Below are 15,001 nucleotides of genomic sequence, written 5' to 3' on the forward strand. Positions count from 1 at the left end.
AAATACTTTGACCCGGCAGATAAGTCAGTGGTTTTTGGTGAGAATCCTTGTCTGAAACTTTGAAACTTGAGCCCTAAAGATATATCAAGATGTTTTCGAAAGTATTTCCGGCGGAAGAGCAGCGCGGTATTCTGGCAACTCCATCCTGCCTCATATGAGTATTATAGAAGACTATGAATATGCTCATGGTAAATGGTATTGCACAAATGGAGTAATTGCAGTCTCTAGGCGGATTAATAGCAATCATCCTCAATTGATCCTATGTGATATAGCATTCACTTATGGAGGGATTGATGTGGGCTACGATACGGCCAATGCTGTTACCTGTGATAGTTTGGGAAGAAGAGCTAGTCAAAGGATGGACACATTGGCATCGACTTTGATACACGAGTATACGCATTGGAAAGATTTGGTTGTGCCCCCATTAGTCAAAGCAACAGAGGATCTTCCTGATGGGTACGGAGTATGGGAAGTCCAAAATCTGCTCAACAAAAAAGAGGCGTTATACAACGCTGACAGCTATACTTGGTTTGCAACTGAGCTTTTCTGGACCATGCACTGTCAACGTCGGTTTAGAGATCCTGATGAATTTGAATCGTGTCCTTGAGCTATTTCATGAGTTGTGAATTCCAAAACTTACTTCCAAGATTGATAGCACTAAATCTTGGCTCGAATAATATTTGCACTTTTTTTCAAGTTATTCGTTGCTAATATCACTAGTTATCTTTCTGTCCCGTATTCGAATAAATCCCGCCACCGCCTCTTTATACTAGTAGTAGTTGAAGATATTTCGATTGTATGATGCGGCTAAAAGTAATAATATCTTCTCTCACACTTCAAAACCAGAACCAAGTGATGTTCAAGGCTAGAGGGGCATAATATAAATGGAACTATCTTGAAGTTAATTGTGGTGATGATGAAGCTGATTCTACCCTGTCTCAAGACTCCAAATTCCAAGAAACGATAACATTCACTAAAAGAATCTTCTATTTATCTATATGATTTAGCCAGCCAGCTAGTCCAACCCTTACTTCCCATACCTTCATATGTATGTAGTCTCGCTTCTATCAGAATAAGATAACAGAATACCATTTACTATTCTAATCTCAGGGGATTATTAAATACTACCAGATGACCGCGGATAAGCTACCAAAAGGCAACTGTCGAAATACTGACGCGTCTTACTGTTGCATATGCATCTACTTTGTAAATGTATTGTTGCGAGTTGTAAGAGGTGTGTTATTCAAGTCTAGTCCAGAACTGCCTAAAGTAGTTCCCCATTTATTAACCGAAAAAACCAATTAGGTGCCAAAAATTTACTGCAGTATTATATCCTCTGCTAGCTCGACCCTAGCAAAAACTGGATTGTGGCGTCCACTTTTTCTGTATTTCTGATTGGCCGATGAAACCCTACACGCTGGGATGTCCGATATGATGAATCTGGGAGCGCCCAGTCGCCTTACCTACGGCTTATTTTTGAAGTATTTTAACGCGTCTAGGCCTAAGCAAAAGTGCTCTTCTATGGCCATACTGTTCAATCTCGGCAGCTGAAGCAATCAATACTCTATTAACCTGATGCAGCCTAACTAGTAGCGTATGGCTATGCAGGCGTTTCCTCCGGCGAAAACAGGAGTATTCCAAACGCCAGAATGTCAAGATAGATACAAAAGAAATGTGGCGTTGCACCATTGTAAACCGAAATCCCATATCCCTCTTTTGAACCCGTAACGCCCTCCATGTAATATCGCTTGTAAACCACTCCTTCCCTGTTTCTTTTCCCATCACTCCTCACGTTCTTCCCCACTCCTGTTTTCCTCATTTTGTTGTTCGTCGAATTGTCGCTGTATACTTCTAGTGCTTCTCGGTAAGCCCTAGGTTGGGCTTGTGGGCAGCGCCTCGCTTGTACCAAAATGCTCATCTGGAAACTGTACCTTCCAAGAAACGCAGGGGATCACGTATTCCAGTGCCGGGCTCAATAGTGAATGTATCGATATCTCGTCCCTCATTACTCAAAGCGGAATATCTGGTTGGACGGATCCCATTGATCATACAACGAACTACAGCTTACCGAATAATATCACAATTTCATATGCAACAAATGAATCTATTGAGTACTACGGAGGTCGATGGAACACGATGTTATCTAGACCCTTCAAGCCTGCGAATCACACAGCTCTATTATCAGAGACAGTTTCTGTTACACCACGCCAAGAAGCCATTATCAAATCTGCCTTTGACGCACTAGTGTTTCTCATGGTGTCTACTAACTCTTGTCAGAACCCATCTGATTATCAAGAATATCTAGGGAATGAGTTTAATTCTTTGCCACTAATCAAAGCAAGTTCCTGTTCACAGCTTGATTTGCCTAACGTTGACTCTCTTCCCGGTTTCTTCTCTGTTACGGCTGCTCAATATTTTTTCTATCCATCAATACAGCACAATTCCGGTCAAATTGTCAATGGCACTTTCTTGGAGAAAAACATCCAGGATCCAATTCCTCTTCAGCCGGTGCCTGCAAGACAAAATAACATCGGAGGCAGAGTAGAAAGACTTTGGAATTTTGGGTTCTCAGACCCCTGCATAGTTGACAACAAGATTTACACTGAATCAGTTTCAAACATTTCTGACGTCCCGGGAGGGCTTGTCACCATTGGAGGTACCACGTCCCCGAAACAATGTCTATGTGGTTTCAATTCAAACTGGCAACAAGCTTTGAACAACACAATGGGTTCACCTCTTTCCAATATCATCACCACTCATTACTCGGACGAAACATGCTATAAATCTGGTAGTTACACCTCTATGACTTGCGACCACGCATGGTGGCTCAGTAATATTTTCAATGGCGGAAATGCAAGCACTTAAATCATCAATACTTTATTCGGTAATGCGCTCAAAAGTTTCACGACTCAGGTGCGGGTGGTTGGTACAGACTGGGAGGGTAATACCCTTACAGCTAATGGAACCGTATGGGTGGCCGAGGTCTGCACCTTATTCCGCTGGACGTGGTTGATATATCCGTTGGTCATGATTATTGGAACATTGTTATTGCTCGCATATATGATCATTAGAAGTCCAGGGACTTTCGGTTTTGAGAGAGGAATATTCTGGAAATCTTTTCTTTTCCCCGTACACTTCTATGGCCTAGAATCTCGTCATCAGAAGACCAGTGTTGAGCCTGCAACAACAAAAGAGTTGAACTCAGCAGCCAATAATCTGAAGGTGAAATTTGATTTGGAAGATGACGGATGGAGAATTCATGCTATAGAGACACACGATGGATTTTGATTGGAAATTCTTTTTCCCAAATTGAAGATGGACTCCCCACACATTTTCTAGAGGTTTTTAGTCAGTTCATGTTGAAAACCAAGGTTTACCTAGGTAAGAGGGAAAGATATATGGGGCTCTTTGTAGATAAATCATGATGAGTGCATTTTTAATGTGTACATGTATTAATGGGCAATGGGCTGGCAATGTTATCCCAGCAAGTTACTAGGAGTTGGAATATCATACCTTCAGACCCAAATTTTGAACCCAATGCCCATATCTATAACTTTGAGCGCTTGGTTGGCTTCGGTAAAATTTCTATTTGCCTCCTTTTCCCCAACTATATCGTAAGAGCAGCAATCAAGCCGTATTTGGGATGAAGATTTCAAGCTCTGGATAAACGAGGTGCTCCTCCCTGCCATCTATAACTACTGTGATAATTCTATACTCCAGCACTACCTGTCGAGTTTTGACCAAAGCCGACTTAAAGTAGCAGCACACGGCACCGAGAAGCTCTCCTAGTGAGCAGATTCAGCTGCGAGACAGCAGCTTCTCTTTAACTTTCTTCCCCCAGGTGCACTCCAACGTGTATGGGCTCCTCGAGACGATCCAGCGACCAGGCCTCAAGCATTTGTTTGATGTAGCGGTCCTCGTACAAGGGAAAAACCTCAATACACTCACTCAAGCGGCAATATGGAGCGGGATGTTCCAGCAGTTTCGTGAGGGCTGGACTGCGGCAATGGGAGGAATGTTTCCTCTAAAGAGCAAATCACGTACGTTTCAAACATTTAAAAAGGGGGCTTTTGGATTTTGAAAACTGCGGTCCTATTTTCCGCATATCAAAAATTCCAAATCTATTTTTATAATATTTGTATGTCTTGTGGCTGTTGTGGTGGTTGTGGTATAACCGTTTGAAGTTATCTACGTCGGCTCCCGATTAGGTCGAATAATCATTATATTAGTCCGCTTTAGTGAATAACCGTTATAAAGGGATAAAGCATTTTAAATGGAGATTTGTAAAATTTGATTGAGACAGTTCAATTCTCACTTGAATAGGGCTTCCGAATATACTTCCACAATTTGAATATATGTTATGGACTCCAATGTCTAAAGATGCAAGCTAGCATACGCTAGTAACGGCAGTCACGCTAGTAATTTACTATGTGGACCCTGAAATGAAGAACCAACTCGTATTTTAGTGCTTACTGTGGACCACACTGGCTTGGCGAAATAATCACGGTCAGCCGTACTGGGTATGTTAAAGACAAAACTACAGGCAGACTGATTTCCCGAGAATGCCAATAGGAATGATCATTAGGCATATATCGGTGGAGACGTTCGCGGAGAATGTGGATATAGTAGCTTGGCAGACGTCTACGTTAGCAGGATCAAGGGAAACAATCGCTGACAGCCTCAGGACTTACTTGCCAGGATTTGTGGAATGGCCTACAAGCTGTTAGGATGGTGACGTTGGAATTGAAAGTGCCGGTGACAGGAATATGATTGCTTTCTTCTGTTCTTTCGACGTTACCCAAGTAGATGCGTCGCGATTAATGAAATTTTATATTGGTACTACAGCTAGTTGACAGTCATCACACTATGAATAGGCGTAGAATGCCAGCGCACAATCTTGATGACTTAATTTGAGCCGAATATGTCGTCCAGCCCGCTGGTTCAATCTTGGACATACCCGGTCAACATAATCTACATTGATATCCAGCAGATCTTACCAATATAAGAAACTGGAAATAGACATATCAGAATCGGTAAGCCGGGCCGCCAACAGAAAGCAGGGCCGCTGCGTGTTAGTCAGACCGCTGCTGTCTAGGCCACCCGAGCTGTAAGAAGGGGCAAAATTGAATCAGAAGAGGAACCTAAGCATGTGGTCGTCAACCCGCGTGCGTAGGTCAAGGCTTACTTGCATTAGGGCTGATTTATTCTAAGACAGCGGACGAGCAGGTCCGAGATCGGGATATCATTTTTCAACCAGGGGACCCAATTATAATATCTATGAAGTAGATCAGATCTTTTACTTCTCTCTGAGCAACTCTCTTTTCTTGTCTCCTCTTTTTCCTGCAGGTGCTGGACTTGGAGTCAGTTTTGCACAAGGTCTTATTCTGAGTCGTCCTTTTGTCTTTTTGTTCCTGCATCTTAGCCTACCACGATTTCAAAGCTCTCCCCTTAACTCAGAATGCGCTTGCAAGTGATCACTGCTGTGGCTGCGTGGACTGTTACCTCGGCATGTCAAAGCATTCCTATCACTCAAAACCTCTGGTCTCGCGATGTTGATTACAAGGCGCTCAGTGGAAAGCTTTCTAGCTCTGCTAAGATTTACTACCCTGGCTCGGAAGGGTTTGTGGAGGCTACTACTCGGTGGTCCAATTTGGACACACCTACAGTGAACATTGTGGTCGTTCCTATCACAGAGAACGATGTCGTCGAGACGGTAGGCTTCTTTTCTATGCCTTATTTACATATCCATTTTTCCCCTAATACTAATATCACTGTATAGGTGAAATTTGCAAACAAGAAGAAATTGCCTTTTCTGGCTTTCAATGGCGCCCATGGAGCAATCACAACGTTAGGAAATATGACCAGCGGTATCGAGATCTACTTGGACCAGCTCAGCAGTGTTAAAGTTGCTGAGAATGGCAAGACCGTTACAATCGGTGGTGGGACGAAGTCTAAACTAGTAACTGACACGCTCTGGAATTCTGGAAAGCAGACGGGTAAGTACAGCCTGGACTATATATGAGACACCAAAACAGTGCTAATTCAGCCTGACTAGTCACTGGAGCTTGCGAATGTGTCAGCTACCTGGGTCCCGCCTTGGGTGGTGGCCATGGCTGGCTTCAAGGCCGCCACGGACTTATTGCTGACCAATTTCAGTCGATAAACATCGTGCTTGCCAACGGCACTCTTGTAACCCTAGACTCGAGCTCTGAGCTCTGGTGGGCGATCAAGGGTGCCGGTCACAACTTCGGTATTGTCACCTCCGTCACCTCTAAGATCTATGACATTGAGTACAAGGATTGGGCCATTGAAATCTTCACCTTCAGCGGTGACAAGATTGAGGATATCTACAGTGCTGTAAACAAGTACCTCCTCAAGAACGGTACCCAGCCTACTGATCTTATCAACTGGTCTTACTGGTTTAACGACCTTGAAGCGGATGCTAGCAACGTGAGTTCACCCATTTCTCTTGATATTCCTTTCGTATCAGTGTCTTATCACTACTTCTAGCCCATCATCCAAGTTTTAGTCATCCAAGAAGGCGTCACGACCGTGAACTCGGCCTACACTGCTCCCTTCCACTCCTTGGGCCCTATTTCTGTTGAATCTCATAGCGGCAGCTATACTGACCTTGCTGAATGGGTCGGCATCACTACGACTTCCGGACCTTGCCAGATGGACGGATCCGTGAACCCACGGTTCCCCAACTACCTCAAGACTTACAATGTGACCGCGATGAAGAAAGCCTTCGACGTCTTCGCCAATGGTATTCGTGGCTCTTCCGTTTTCAATAACTCTCTCGTCACATTCGACGTATACTCCACAGAAGGCGTCAAGTCTATCGACTCCAAGAGCACCGCGTTCGCCTTTCGTGACCAGAATATTCTCACAGCACCCTTGATCCAATACAAACCCGCCGGCCCCGAGCTGGACATAAAGGCCGCTAAGTTGGGTAACAGGATCCGACAAATTCTGCACAAGGGGTCTGGAGAGAAGCATGTGCGCGCGTATGTCAACTATGCGTATGGTGACGAGGGCCCTAAGGAGTGGTATGGTAGTGAGACTTGGAGACAGAACCGGCTGCAGACCTTGAAGAAGAAATATGACCCGTATGGGTTGTTCAGCTTCTATGCGCCAATCGCTTAGATTTGATGATGGACAGTGTTTAGCACAATTGTCTTAGGCTAATAATTGAGTGAGAGGGGGGAGTCAAGTCGGTAGTCTTTCAACTAAGTAGTATTTGCGCTAGAAAATCAATCATTCTCTAGCTAATAAATTTGACTTTCCATAGAATCATCGCGTAACTAAATCTAAATATTTACAAGCCTTTCTCCCAACAGACGTGATGATTAGCTAGCGGATGATATATTAGATCAAAACCGACCAAATTATCCTATCTCGTACTTTGATTAGAAATTTCTTTCCACTTTCCCCTTCTATTGTGATTCCCAGCTTTTCCTATGAAGAAATGCGCGATTTCATGAACTGAAACTAGTTCAGTGAAATCTGAGGCCTAAGAGTTCAAGGAGTTTGAAATATGTAAAGTCTCTATTCCAGAAAATCCCAGCCAATAATTTATGAATGGGTGCCAATATGCTAAACTTAAGCCGGTAGCTGAAGACCTGTGAGCTCCTCGCAAGCTTTGACGACCTCCTGCAAATGTTCCTCCGTTATCGGTACAAGAGGTTCACCCAGCTTCTTTTTGGGTTCAAAATAAACACCGGTGAGACTTTGATCGTAATCACCTTCGGCAAGCATGACGTATGTCTCGATACCATCCTCCAGCTTGTCAGTAGCTTCCGGAGTTCCGATCTTGGTAGGAACCCATCCAGGATGCACGGCTGTGACTGAAGTACCCTTGAATCGCCTTGCCACAGCCTGAGAAAGGAGGATAACATGGAACTTTGAATCACAGTATGCTGGGAAATCCTTGAATTCCTTTTCCCCACGCTCAAGCCAGAAAATATCTTTCATGTTCGTGTTGGCTTCCCGATGTAGCACGGAAGCGATGAATACAAGTCGCTTGGGTTGTTTCAAAAGACATGCGAGAATATAGGGTGCGACGACGTTAACAAAGACCATAGCCGGTACGCCAGTCTCTGTCTTTCGGAAAGGGCCGTAAAGCAATCCGGCATTGAGAATGACGGCGTCGAATGTACCGATTGCGTTTGCATCCTCGGCCAGCTTGCGCGTCTCTGCCACACTTGTCAGGTCCGCAATCAGCACGCCAGCTGCCCCGGGGCATTTCGCTTTGGCATCATCTGCGCGCTCTTGATTACGCGCATGAAGATAGACCGTGTGGCTACGCTGGACTAGCTGACGGGCGGCCTCAAGGCCAAAGCCATCTGTAGAACCTGTTATGAGGATGCGGGCCATTTTGCAGAATTTGATACAGTTGAAATAATATGGTAGAAAGATTCAATAAGAGATGATTGCCCAGAGAGATCAGAACCGATTCTGTGGTTATTGAAGGAGGGATTCCGAAGCGCGGGGCTTTGTCGGTGAAAATTTAGAGCATGAACTATTAGCAATCTAGAGGAATGCGGGGTTTCTAGACGTACCAAGTTTAGGGCCTCGGCGTAACCACGAGGTGATAACCTTTCGCCAAGACCTACGTTGTTTTTCTTTGTCTTGGCGCGTGATGAATAACGTAATTTACTTGTACCACCCTGTACGGTAACATGTTGTAATTTTAGGGGATTTGACGGTAAATGAAATTCACAAAGTTGGGCCAATTGAAATCCACAAACTAGAAACTAAATTACATACGAAGTAATTTATATCTTTACGCCGTAACTTTCGTCCAAATAACTGTTTTACATAGAAAAACGGGCCGGATTCAGGCACCCGGTTCTTTGTTATGCTTGGCCTGACGCTAACAAGAGGCGAGAACCAATGTCGCTGTCACCATTCCCTTAGTCCAATCACTGATTAGATATCAACTCTCAATCCTCCGGGCTCCACTTCGTCTTATATGCATATTCACATCTTGCATATCCCTCAAACACGCATGATGGTGGCAAGAAATAGCCGGAAATAGAGAACCTCTATGTCATTCTTCAACGTAATATCGCGAATGGAAAGTACTTCATCCAATTAAAAGCGTTGGCAGTTTTCGATGCTCCGTAGCCGGAGGTATTGATTGCGCTGTCATACGGGGAAACGGAATCATCGACTTGTCTCAATATGGATGATCTGCTACATCCTGAGGTCTGAAAATATCAGCGCAGACACCATCTAGGCAGCCGTATGCAATAAATAGGCTTTATGACGCAGAATGACATGTGAATTTATCTTTATCACACTAGGCTCTTGAGATTTCTCACCTATTCTGTCATCATCAGTATCATCCTCATCTCCTGCAATGGATACTATTGATTCTACGCTTCACTGGGGAAAGCTACGCTACCTGGCCCGAGGGGCTAAGCCAGCTCCAAGAAAAGAAGCGTATCTGCTTCCACCACTTTCCGAGTTTGGTGATGTTCTTACACTACCTCTCACGGATATGGGGCCCACTCTAGATCTTGGAGATGAGTCCCCATACAAGCTTTCAATCAATGGTTTCACTGCTCGCCGACATCATTCGGCCCTGCATACGGCTCCATACGACCGTACAAGCTGGAACAATGAGCATCTGCTTCGCGAAATTTACTTCCCGGAAGTACAGGCACTCGTTCAAAAAGTGACTGGATGTAAAAAGGTGGTGGTATCCGCAGCCGTGCTTCGAAGCGAATTATACAACGAAAGCGATCCAGCTTCTGCTACTCAAACAAAAGAAAACGGAAAAGGCCCTGACAAAGATCATACCCCAGAAATATTTCCACCTATTGTGGGAAATTCGAAGACGGATGCCATATGTCCTGCTCCGAAGGTGCATCTTGATTTTTCCCCCAAGGGCGCAAGACACCACATTCGAAAGTACCATCGCGAAGTTGCTTCAGCGGCCGAGCAAGTAATCGAGAAGGAGAACCGATTGCTTGAATCCGGTGTGCAATGGGATGATCTCAAAAACTTTTATAGGGGGAAGGAGAACGATGTTGGGATACCTCGATTCGCACTTTTCTCTATATGGCGGCCTCTAAAAACGGTCCATCGTGATCCTCTTGCTTTAGCCTCCTGTGCTTCCTTTCCTGAATCTGATTATGTGCCTGATGTCCAGTTCGAGCCCATGGATTCCGATATTCCAGCTCATTTGTCACGAATAGTTGATCCCAACGCCCCTCACTTGATCGTCCCTAACGAAGAAAACGCTCAGAAAGAGGGCCATAGAGAATATCAATCGCATGGCTATCTTGCTTATGGGCCACGTGACAAGGAGCAAAAAGCGCATGACTGGCACTTCATTTCAGAGCAAGAGCCCTCTGACGTCTTGATAATTCAACTGTTTGACAACGAGATGGAGGCGTATTCAAGAGCGCCAAAGGAAGGGTCCAATGAACTGTCTCAATTGGGAGTCGGGGGAGCCATACATAGTGCAGTTGAGTTGGTCAGCCAGGACAGAGACTCTGAAGCTCGGGAAAGTATCGAGGTAAGATGTGCCGCATTTTGGTGAAAATCCGAAAAGCTAAGTCTGAGGCTTTCTTTTCTCTTTTCTTTTCATTATATGTATCTACTACCCTGTATTCAGATGGTAAAACTTGATTAAATTATCAAGTATTGAATCTGAATCACTTGACTATCTCACCCTATCTTCATGAAGATAAATTCCAATAACTTGGAAGGTTTCTCATTTCGCTGATGCCCAGCTGGGTATTAACAGATGATGGTATGACATGGGTAAAGATAATAGAACCGCAAAAATGATCCTACAGTTCAAATGTTTTGAGCATTGTCTTGAAGAAACTATACTTCTGATACCTGAAATTCATTATTATCTAACCTCTAATTAGTGACTTGCCGAGGCTTCCTGCTCTTAAAATATGAACTAATAGGTATTCTTTAGAAGAATGACATCAAAATTCCAAGAGAGCAATATATTTTTCTATAGCTGAAATAAACAAGATTTTCTCACAATATGCTCTAGATATATGATACCCTCAATTAAGTAGGACACCAGCAGGCTTGATTCCGAAACGTTGCCCTAGAACAATGAACTGAGCAACGGTAATCGCGCGGCGGAGCGCCATGGGTTCCTGCTTATTGAAAGCTTCTTCCAAGGCCTGACTTGTAGCATTCCAGTCTACAAATCCCAGGCTTTCCACGTTTTCCTTTGTGACCAGGTGCGTGATTTTCCGGTGTAACGGTCCACCCGGCCAGAATCTTCTTGGACCCATATAGGCTTTCTTGCTGATATTGTAAACCTCTTCGGTAACATAAGGCTTCACAGCTTCTCGGAGAATGTGCTTTTCACGGAAGCATTTATCTTTCGCGTTGTATTTCATCTTGAGACTCGGTGGCACATTGTTGACATATTCCGTCAAATGATGATCAAGGAAAGGGCAACGACTTTCAACTTGATTTACCATGTCAATATTATCCCCGTTGTACCTCAGGATAAAATGAGGCAAAAATGTTTTTGTAAAAAAGTATTGAGCAGTGTGAAGGGGGTGCCACCGGTTCGCTATATTCTCACGGACACGCCCATCAAACCCCTCAGTGAGACTCGTCTCCGGTATATCGACCCCGTAAGAATTTGCCCAATCTAAGAATGGCAGATCACCAACCCTTGCAATGGAACTGGTGACGTGGCTATTGTTCAGCATGCGCTTCGTCGCACTTGGAACAGTCTGACTGTAATTGCCGAAAATACCGTATGTGCCTTTTCCTATAGCCACCTGCAGTGCTTCCTCACGGTCGGTATTGGGAATTTGTAGCGCTGGCCATGAATGGTCGGACTCACTAAGCGAGTCAGCCCGAAACGCTTCGTAGCCCCCAAAATGCTCATCAGAGCCCTCTCCTGCAATAAGATATGAGACACCATAACAATGGCCAAGATTCCCATTAGGAGTAACTACTCACCTGTAATCACAACCTTGATCCCCTGAGAGTGTACTGCTTCTGATAGTGCCAACCGACCCATCCCATTGAGATCAGGGAGCGTAACTTCACTGTGCCAAACGGCGTCCTCAAATCGTGACACGAGGGCCTCTTCATCCATTTTCACGAATTTAATATCGACACCCAGCCATTCTGCTGTGCGCTGAGCAATTGCTGGAACATGTCAGCACTTGATCAGCAAATTCTTTTCTATATAGTGGGGAATATACCAGACTCATCTGCACCACTATCCTCATCAAACTGAACGGTGAAGCATTTCATGTTTGACGGGACAGAATTAGGCTCATTACCTAACTTTGTACCCCGCTTTATGAGATCGGCTACCATTCCAGCAACTGATGATGAATCTATTCCGCCACTGAGGTAGATAGCTACAGGAACATCCGCTTTCAGTCGAATTTTCACAGCCTCTAGAAGACGCTCCCTCACTCCTTCAACTATTTCCTCTTCTGATCGCAAGTCATGGGAAAACTAGAAAGCATTGATCGTCAGTGAATCTTCTTGGGAAGTGATTGAGGCTTCTTACTTTATCAGGATATTCAAGATCCCAGTATGGCTTTTGTTCTTCTCTCTCATTACGTCGACAAATCAGGTAGTGTCCAGGGAGAACCTGTGAATTCTTAGAAAGAGCCTCATCAGTTTGCTGGTATGCGATTGAAATGGACTCACCCTGTGTACGCCTTTGAAGAAGGTGCGCGACTCAACCCTCCAGCTCTGGTCTCGCAATGTACGAACACACCATTCCGGCTGTAATCCAAATGCCAAGAAAGACTTTATCTCTGTTGCCACCAATAACTTGCCTTGAACCACTGTGTAATACAGAGATTTGATTCCATAACGATCTCTAGCTGCGATCAGTCGCTGGCGGCTCCCATCCCAGATCACAAAAGCAAACTCCCCCCTCAGATGAGATATAAAAGAGAGGCCATAATGCTTGTACAAGGCAATGACAATTTCGCAGTCACTGTTTCCCGTAAAATGGAATTCGCTGGCTAGCTGAGCTCGATAATGCTCGTAGTCATACAACTCGCCATTGACCACGGCATGAATATTGTCAATTTCATCGTGAAATGGCTGGTCTCCGCTTGGGCTGAGATCAATGATTGACAATCGAACATGACCAAGTCCTGTTGAGATTTGAACATGAATTCATGTCTAGACAATAATATGGAACGAGAAGACTTACCAACATGGTAATCGTCGCTAAACCAATGACCCTGAGCATCTGGCCCACGATGGCTAACAAGATCCAAACTGTTTTTCATTTCAGCCTCCACATGCTGGGCTCGGACTTTGGTCTGCTGATATGAGCTGGCCTCTCCATTGTGACTCAAAAATGCACTTATTCCACACATGACGATTGAATTGAAGACAAAAGAATACAATAAAATCAAACACAGAAGGCAAATTGCGCTTTTATCTCAAAATCTGATGAGACTGGTATTGGTTGTATCATGAAATGTACTGTAATTCACGAAACGGTAATACGGGGACCAGAGGCTCCGAAATTTCTGGAATATCTATTTATTCATGCTTAGTACAGGATAGCTTGGCGTCATCTCCTTCAACGGCATGAGGAGGCCTTGCAGCTGATCATATGCGGGTCTCCAAAAAAGTACTTCGTACTATTGCTCTCGGTCCGTACCGAAGCCATGGCTCAGCCGCTGAAATTGAAAATGTAATTCATAGTGGGTCTCATGTAACGTATTCCGTATACGAGCTGGCCACCCCAAACACGATATAAATGCGAGAAATCTGAATGTTATATCTCAACAGCTAGAGCTCAAACTACTATGAGACTATGTTAATATAATCAAGAAATTGACCGAAGTATATGTGCTAAGTTTTGGATAATAGTAAAGCCGCCTAATCGAAATATATGTTTAAAGCTGAAATAACAAAATCACGATTGAATTTATGGTATTGCTAGGATGTGATAGTTTTATTCGCTTACCAATCGATGTTTTCATGTTAAAATGCTTAGTTATTGACATGTAACTATCGAGACTTATTCGACCTTATCGAAACCATTGGTCAGCTCGCATACGAAATACGCTACCATATTTTAACTCAAAACCTGTCGATTTTTATCTGATCAACATACCTCGCTCCGAGTTCGGTTCGATCTTTAATTGGATCATCTTAGCTAGGCTTAAGCACTGGAACCTGTCCTTTTGTTTTGCTATCCCTTAGTTTGCTAGCCTCCTGCCTGTTTTGTCTTGATTTAGAAAGTAACGGGATATACATAGATATATAAAAATCACAAGCCAATCAATCAGTCACATGTGTCGAGACACTCCTTTTAGGTTCTATAAGATGGCTCATCAAAGTTCTCGATTTTCCAATCTCCGTTGCTAGGAGTCTTGGTCTAAGCTCTTGAGGTCGCGTGTTCAATTTTCAGTTCCCACCATTGTACTTTGTCTTGAGTTAATTTATTTTTTCTTGGCAAAATTTCTAGATATTTAACCCCAAATATCACATATAATTGTGGGCAGAGTCATGAGGTCATGAGTAGGTGTAATGGTATAATCGATAGCGCAATAAATTTGAGTCTCGAATCTTATGCCAATTTTTTGTCTGCATGGCTGACCCACAAGGAAGGCTCATGAGAACTCTAAAATCAAACTAGTATCGTTCAAGTCAGTAATACCAGTCGCTACAGAAGACTTCCAAGATTCCAAAGTATCAAGGTCCTTGAAGCTGATTAATGTCTTGACAGTTTCATGGTTACACAGCATCGTTCATTACACTGTCCAGCTGGGCGACATATACGAGTAGTGGATCTCGACTACCTCCTCCTAAGGCGCCCTGATTAATCGGTGAATAAATGTCTATTCGGTGAAGGAGTGATATGTCATTCATCTTGTCCCATACTGAATTCGGTCTAAACATGTCTCAGAACGCAGGATTTACTCTGCATGTTTGGGGGGCCTTGAACTTGTCTATTACGTAGAGTATGCAAGTTGTGCATGTATGGGGTATAGCAACTTTTCTCGGTCTAGAG

The 15,001-nt window shown here is 44.0% G+C and overlaps 5 protein-coding genes across 5 annotated transcripts; 3 read left to right on the forward strand and 2 right to left on the reverse strand.

Annotated features, from left to right (window-relative positions):
- Positions 1-2,136: 2,136 nt before the first annotated feature.
- N7495_004863 (uncharacterized protein) lies at positions 2,137-2,865 on the forward strand (the record flags this gene model as incomplete). Its single annotated transcript, XM_057207514.1, has 1 exon — positions 2,137-2,865. The coding sequence occupies one exon, from the start codon at positions 2,137-2,139 to the stop codon at positions 2,863-2,865; it is 729 nt and encodes a 242-aa protein (XP_057065194.1).
- Positions 2,866-5,458: 2,593 nt separating this feature from the next.
- N7495_004864 (putative FAD-dependent oxygenase) lies at positions 5,459-7,146 on the forward strand (the record flags this gene model as incomplete). The annotated part of the gene is made up of 4 exons (XM_057207515.1): positions 5,459-5,713; positions 5,780-5,996; positions 6,056-6,450; positions 6,511-7,146. The coding sequence occupies 4 exons, from the start codon at positions 5,459-5,461 to the stop codon at positions 7,144-7,146; spliced, it is 1,503 nt and encodes a 500-aa protein (XP_057065195.1).
- A 456-nt stretch (positions 7,147-7,602) lies between these two features.
- N7495_004865 (uncharacterized protein) lies at positions 7,603-8,376 on the reverse strand (the record flags this gene model as incomplete). The annotated part of the gene is made up of 1 exon (XM_057207516.1): positions 7,603-8,376. The coding sequence occupies one exon, from the start codon at positions 8,374-8,376 to the stop codon at positions 7,603-7,605; it is 774 nt and encodes a 257-aa protein (XP_057065196.1).
- Positions 8,377-9,364: 988 nt separating this feature from the next.
- N7495_004866 (uncharacterized protein) lies at positions 9,365-10,552 on the forward strand (the record flags this gene model as incomplete). The annotated part of the gene is made up of 1 exon (XM_057207517.1): positions 9,365-10,552. One exon carries the CDS (start codon positions 9,365-9,367, stop codon positions 10,550-10,552), a length of 1,188 nt encoding a protein of 395 aa, XP_057065197.1.
- Positions 10,553-11,036: 484 nt separating this feature from the next.
- Positions 11,037-13,352, reverse strand: N7495_004867 (asparagine synthetase B family protein; the record flags this gene model as incomplete). Its single annotated transcript, XM_057207518.1, has 6 exons — positions 11,037-11,896; positions 11,959-12,150; positions 12,207-12,468; positions 12,524-12,607; positions 12,667-13,124; positions 13,184-13,352. The coding sequence occupies 6 exons, from the start codon at positions 13,350-13,352 to the stop codon at positions 11,037-11,039; spliced, it is 2,025 nt and encodes a 674-aa protein (XP_057065198.1).
- Between the last annotated feature and the right edge of the window lie 1,649 nt (positions 13,353-15,001).

The sequence above is a fragment of the Penicillium taxi genome (assembly GCF_028828555.1).
Source record: "Penicillium taxi strain IBT 34144 chromosome Unknown utg000003l_segment0_segment0, whole genome shotgun sequence".
NCBI classification, from domain to species: domain Eukaryota; kingdom Fungi; phylum Ascomycota; class Eurotiomycetes; order Eurotiales; family Aspergillaceae; genus Penicillium; species Penicillium taxi.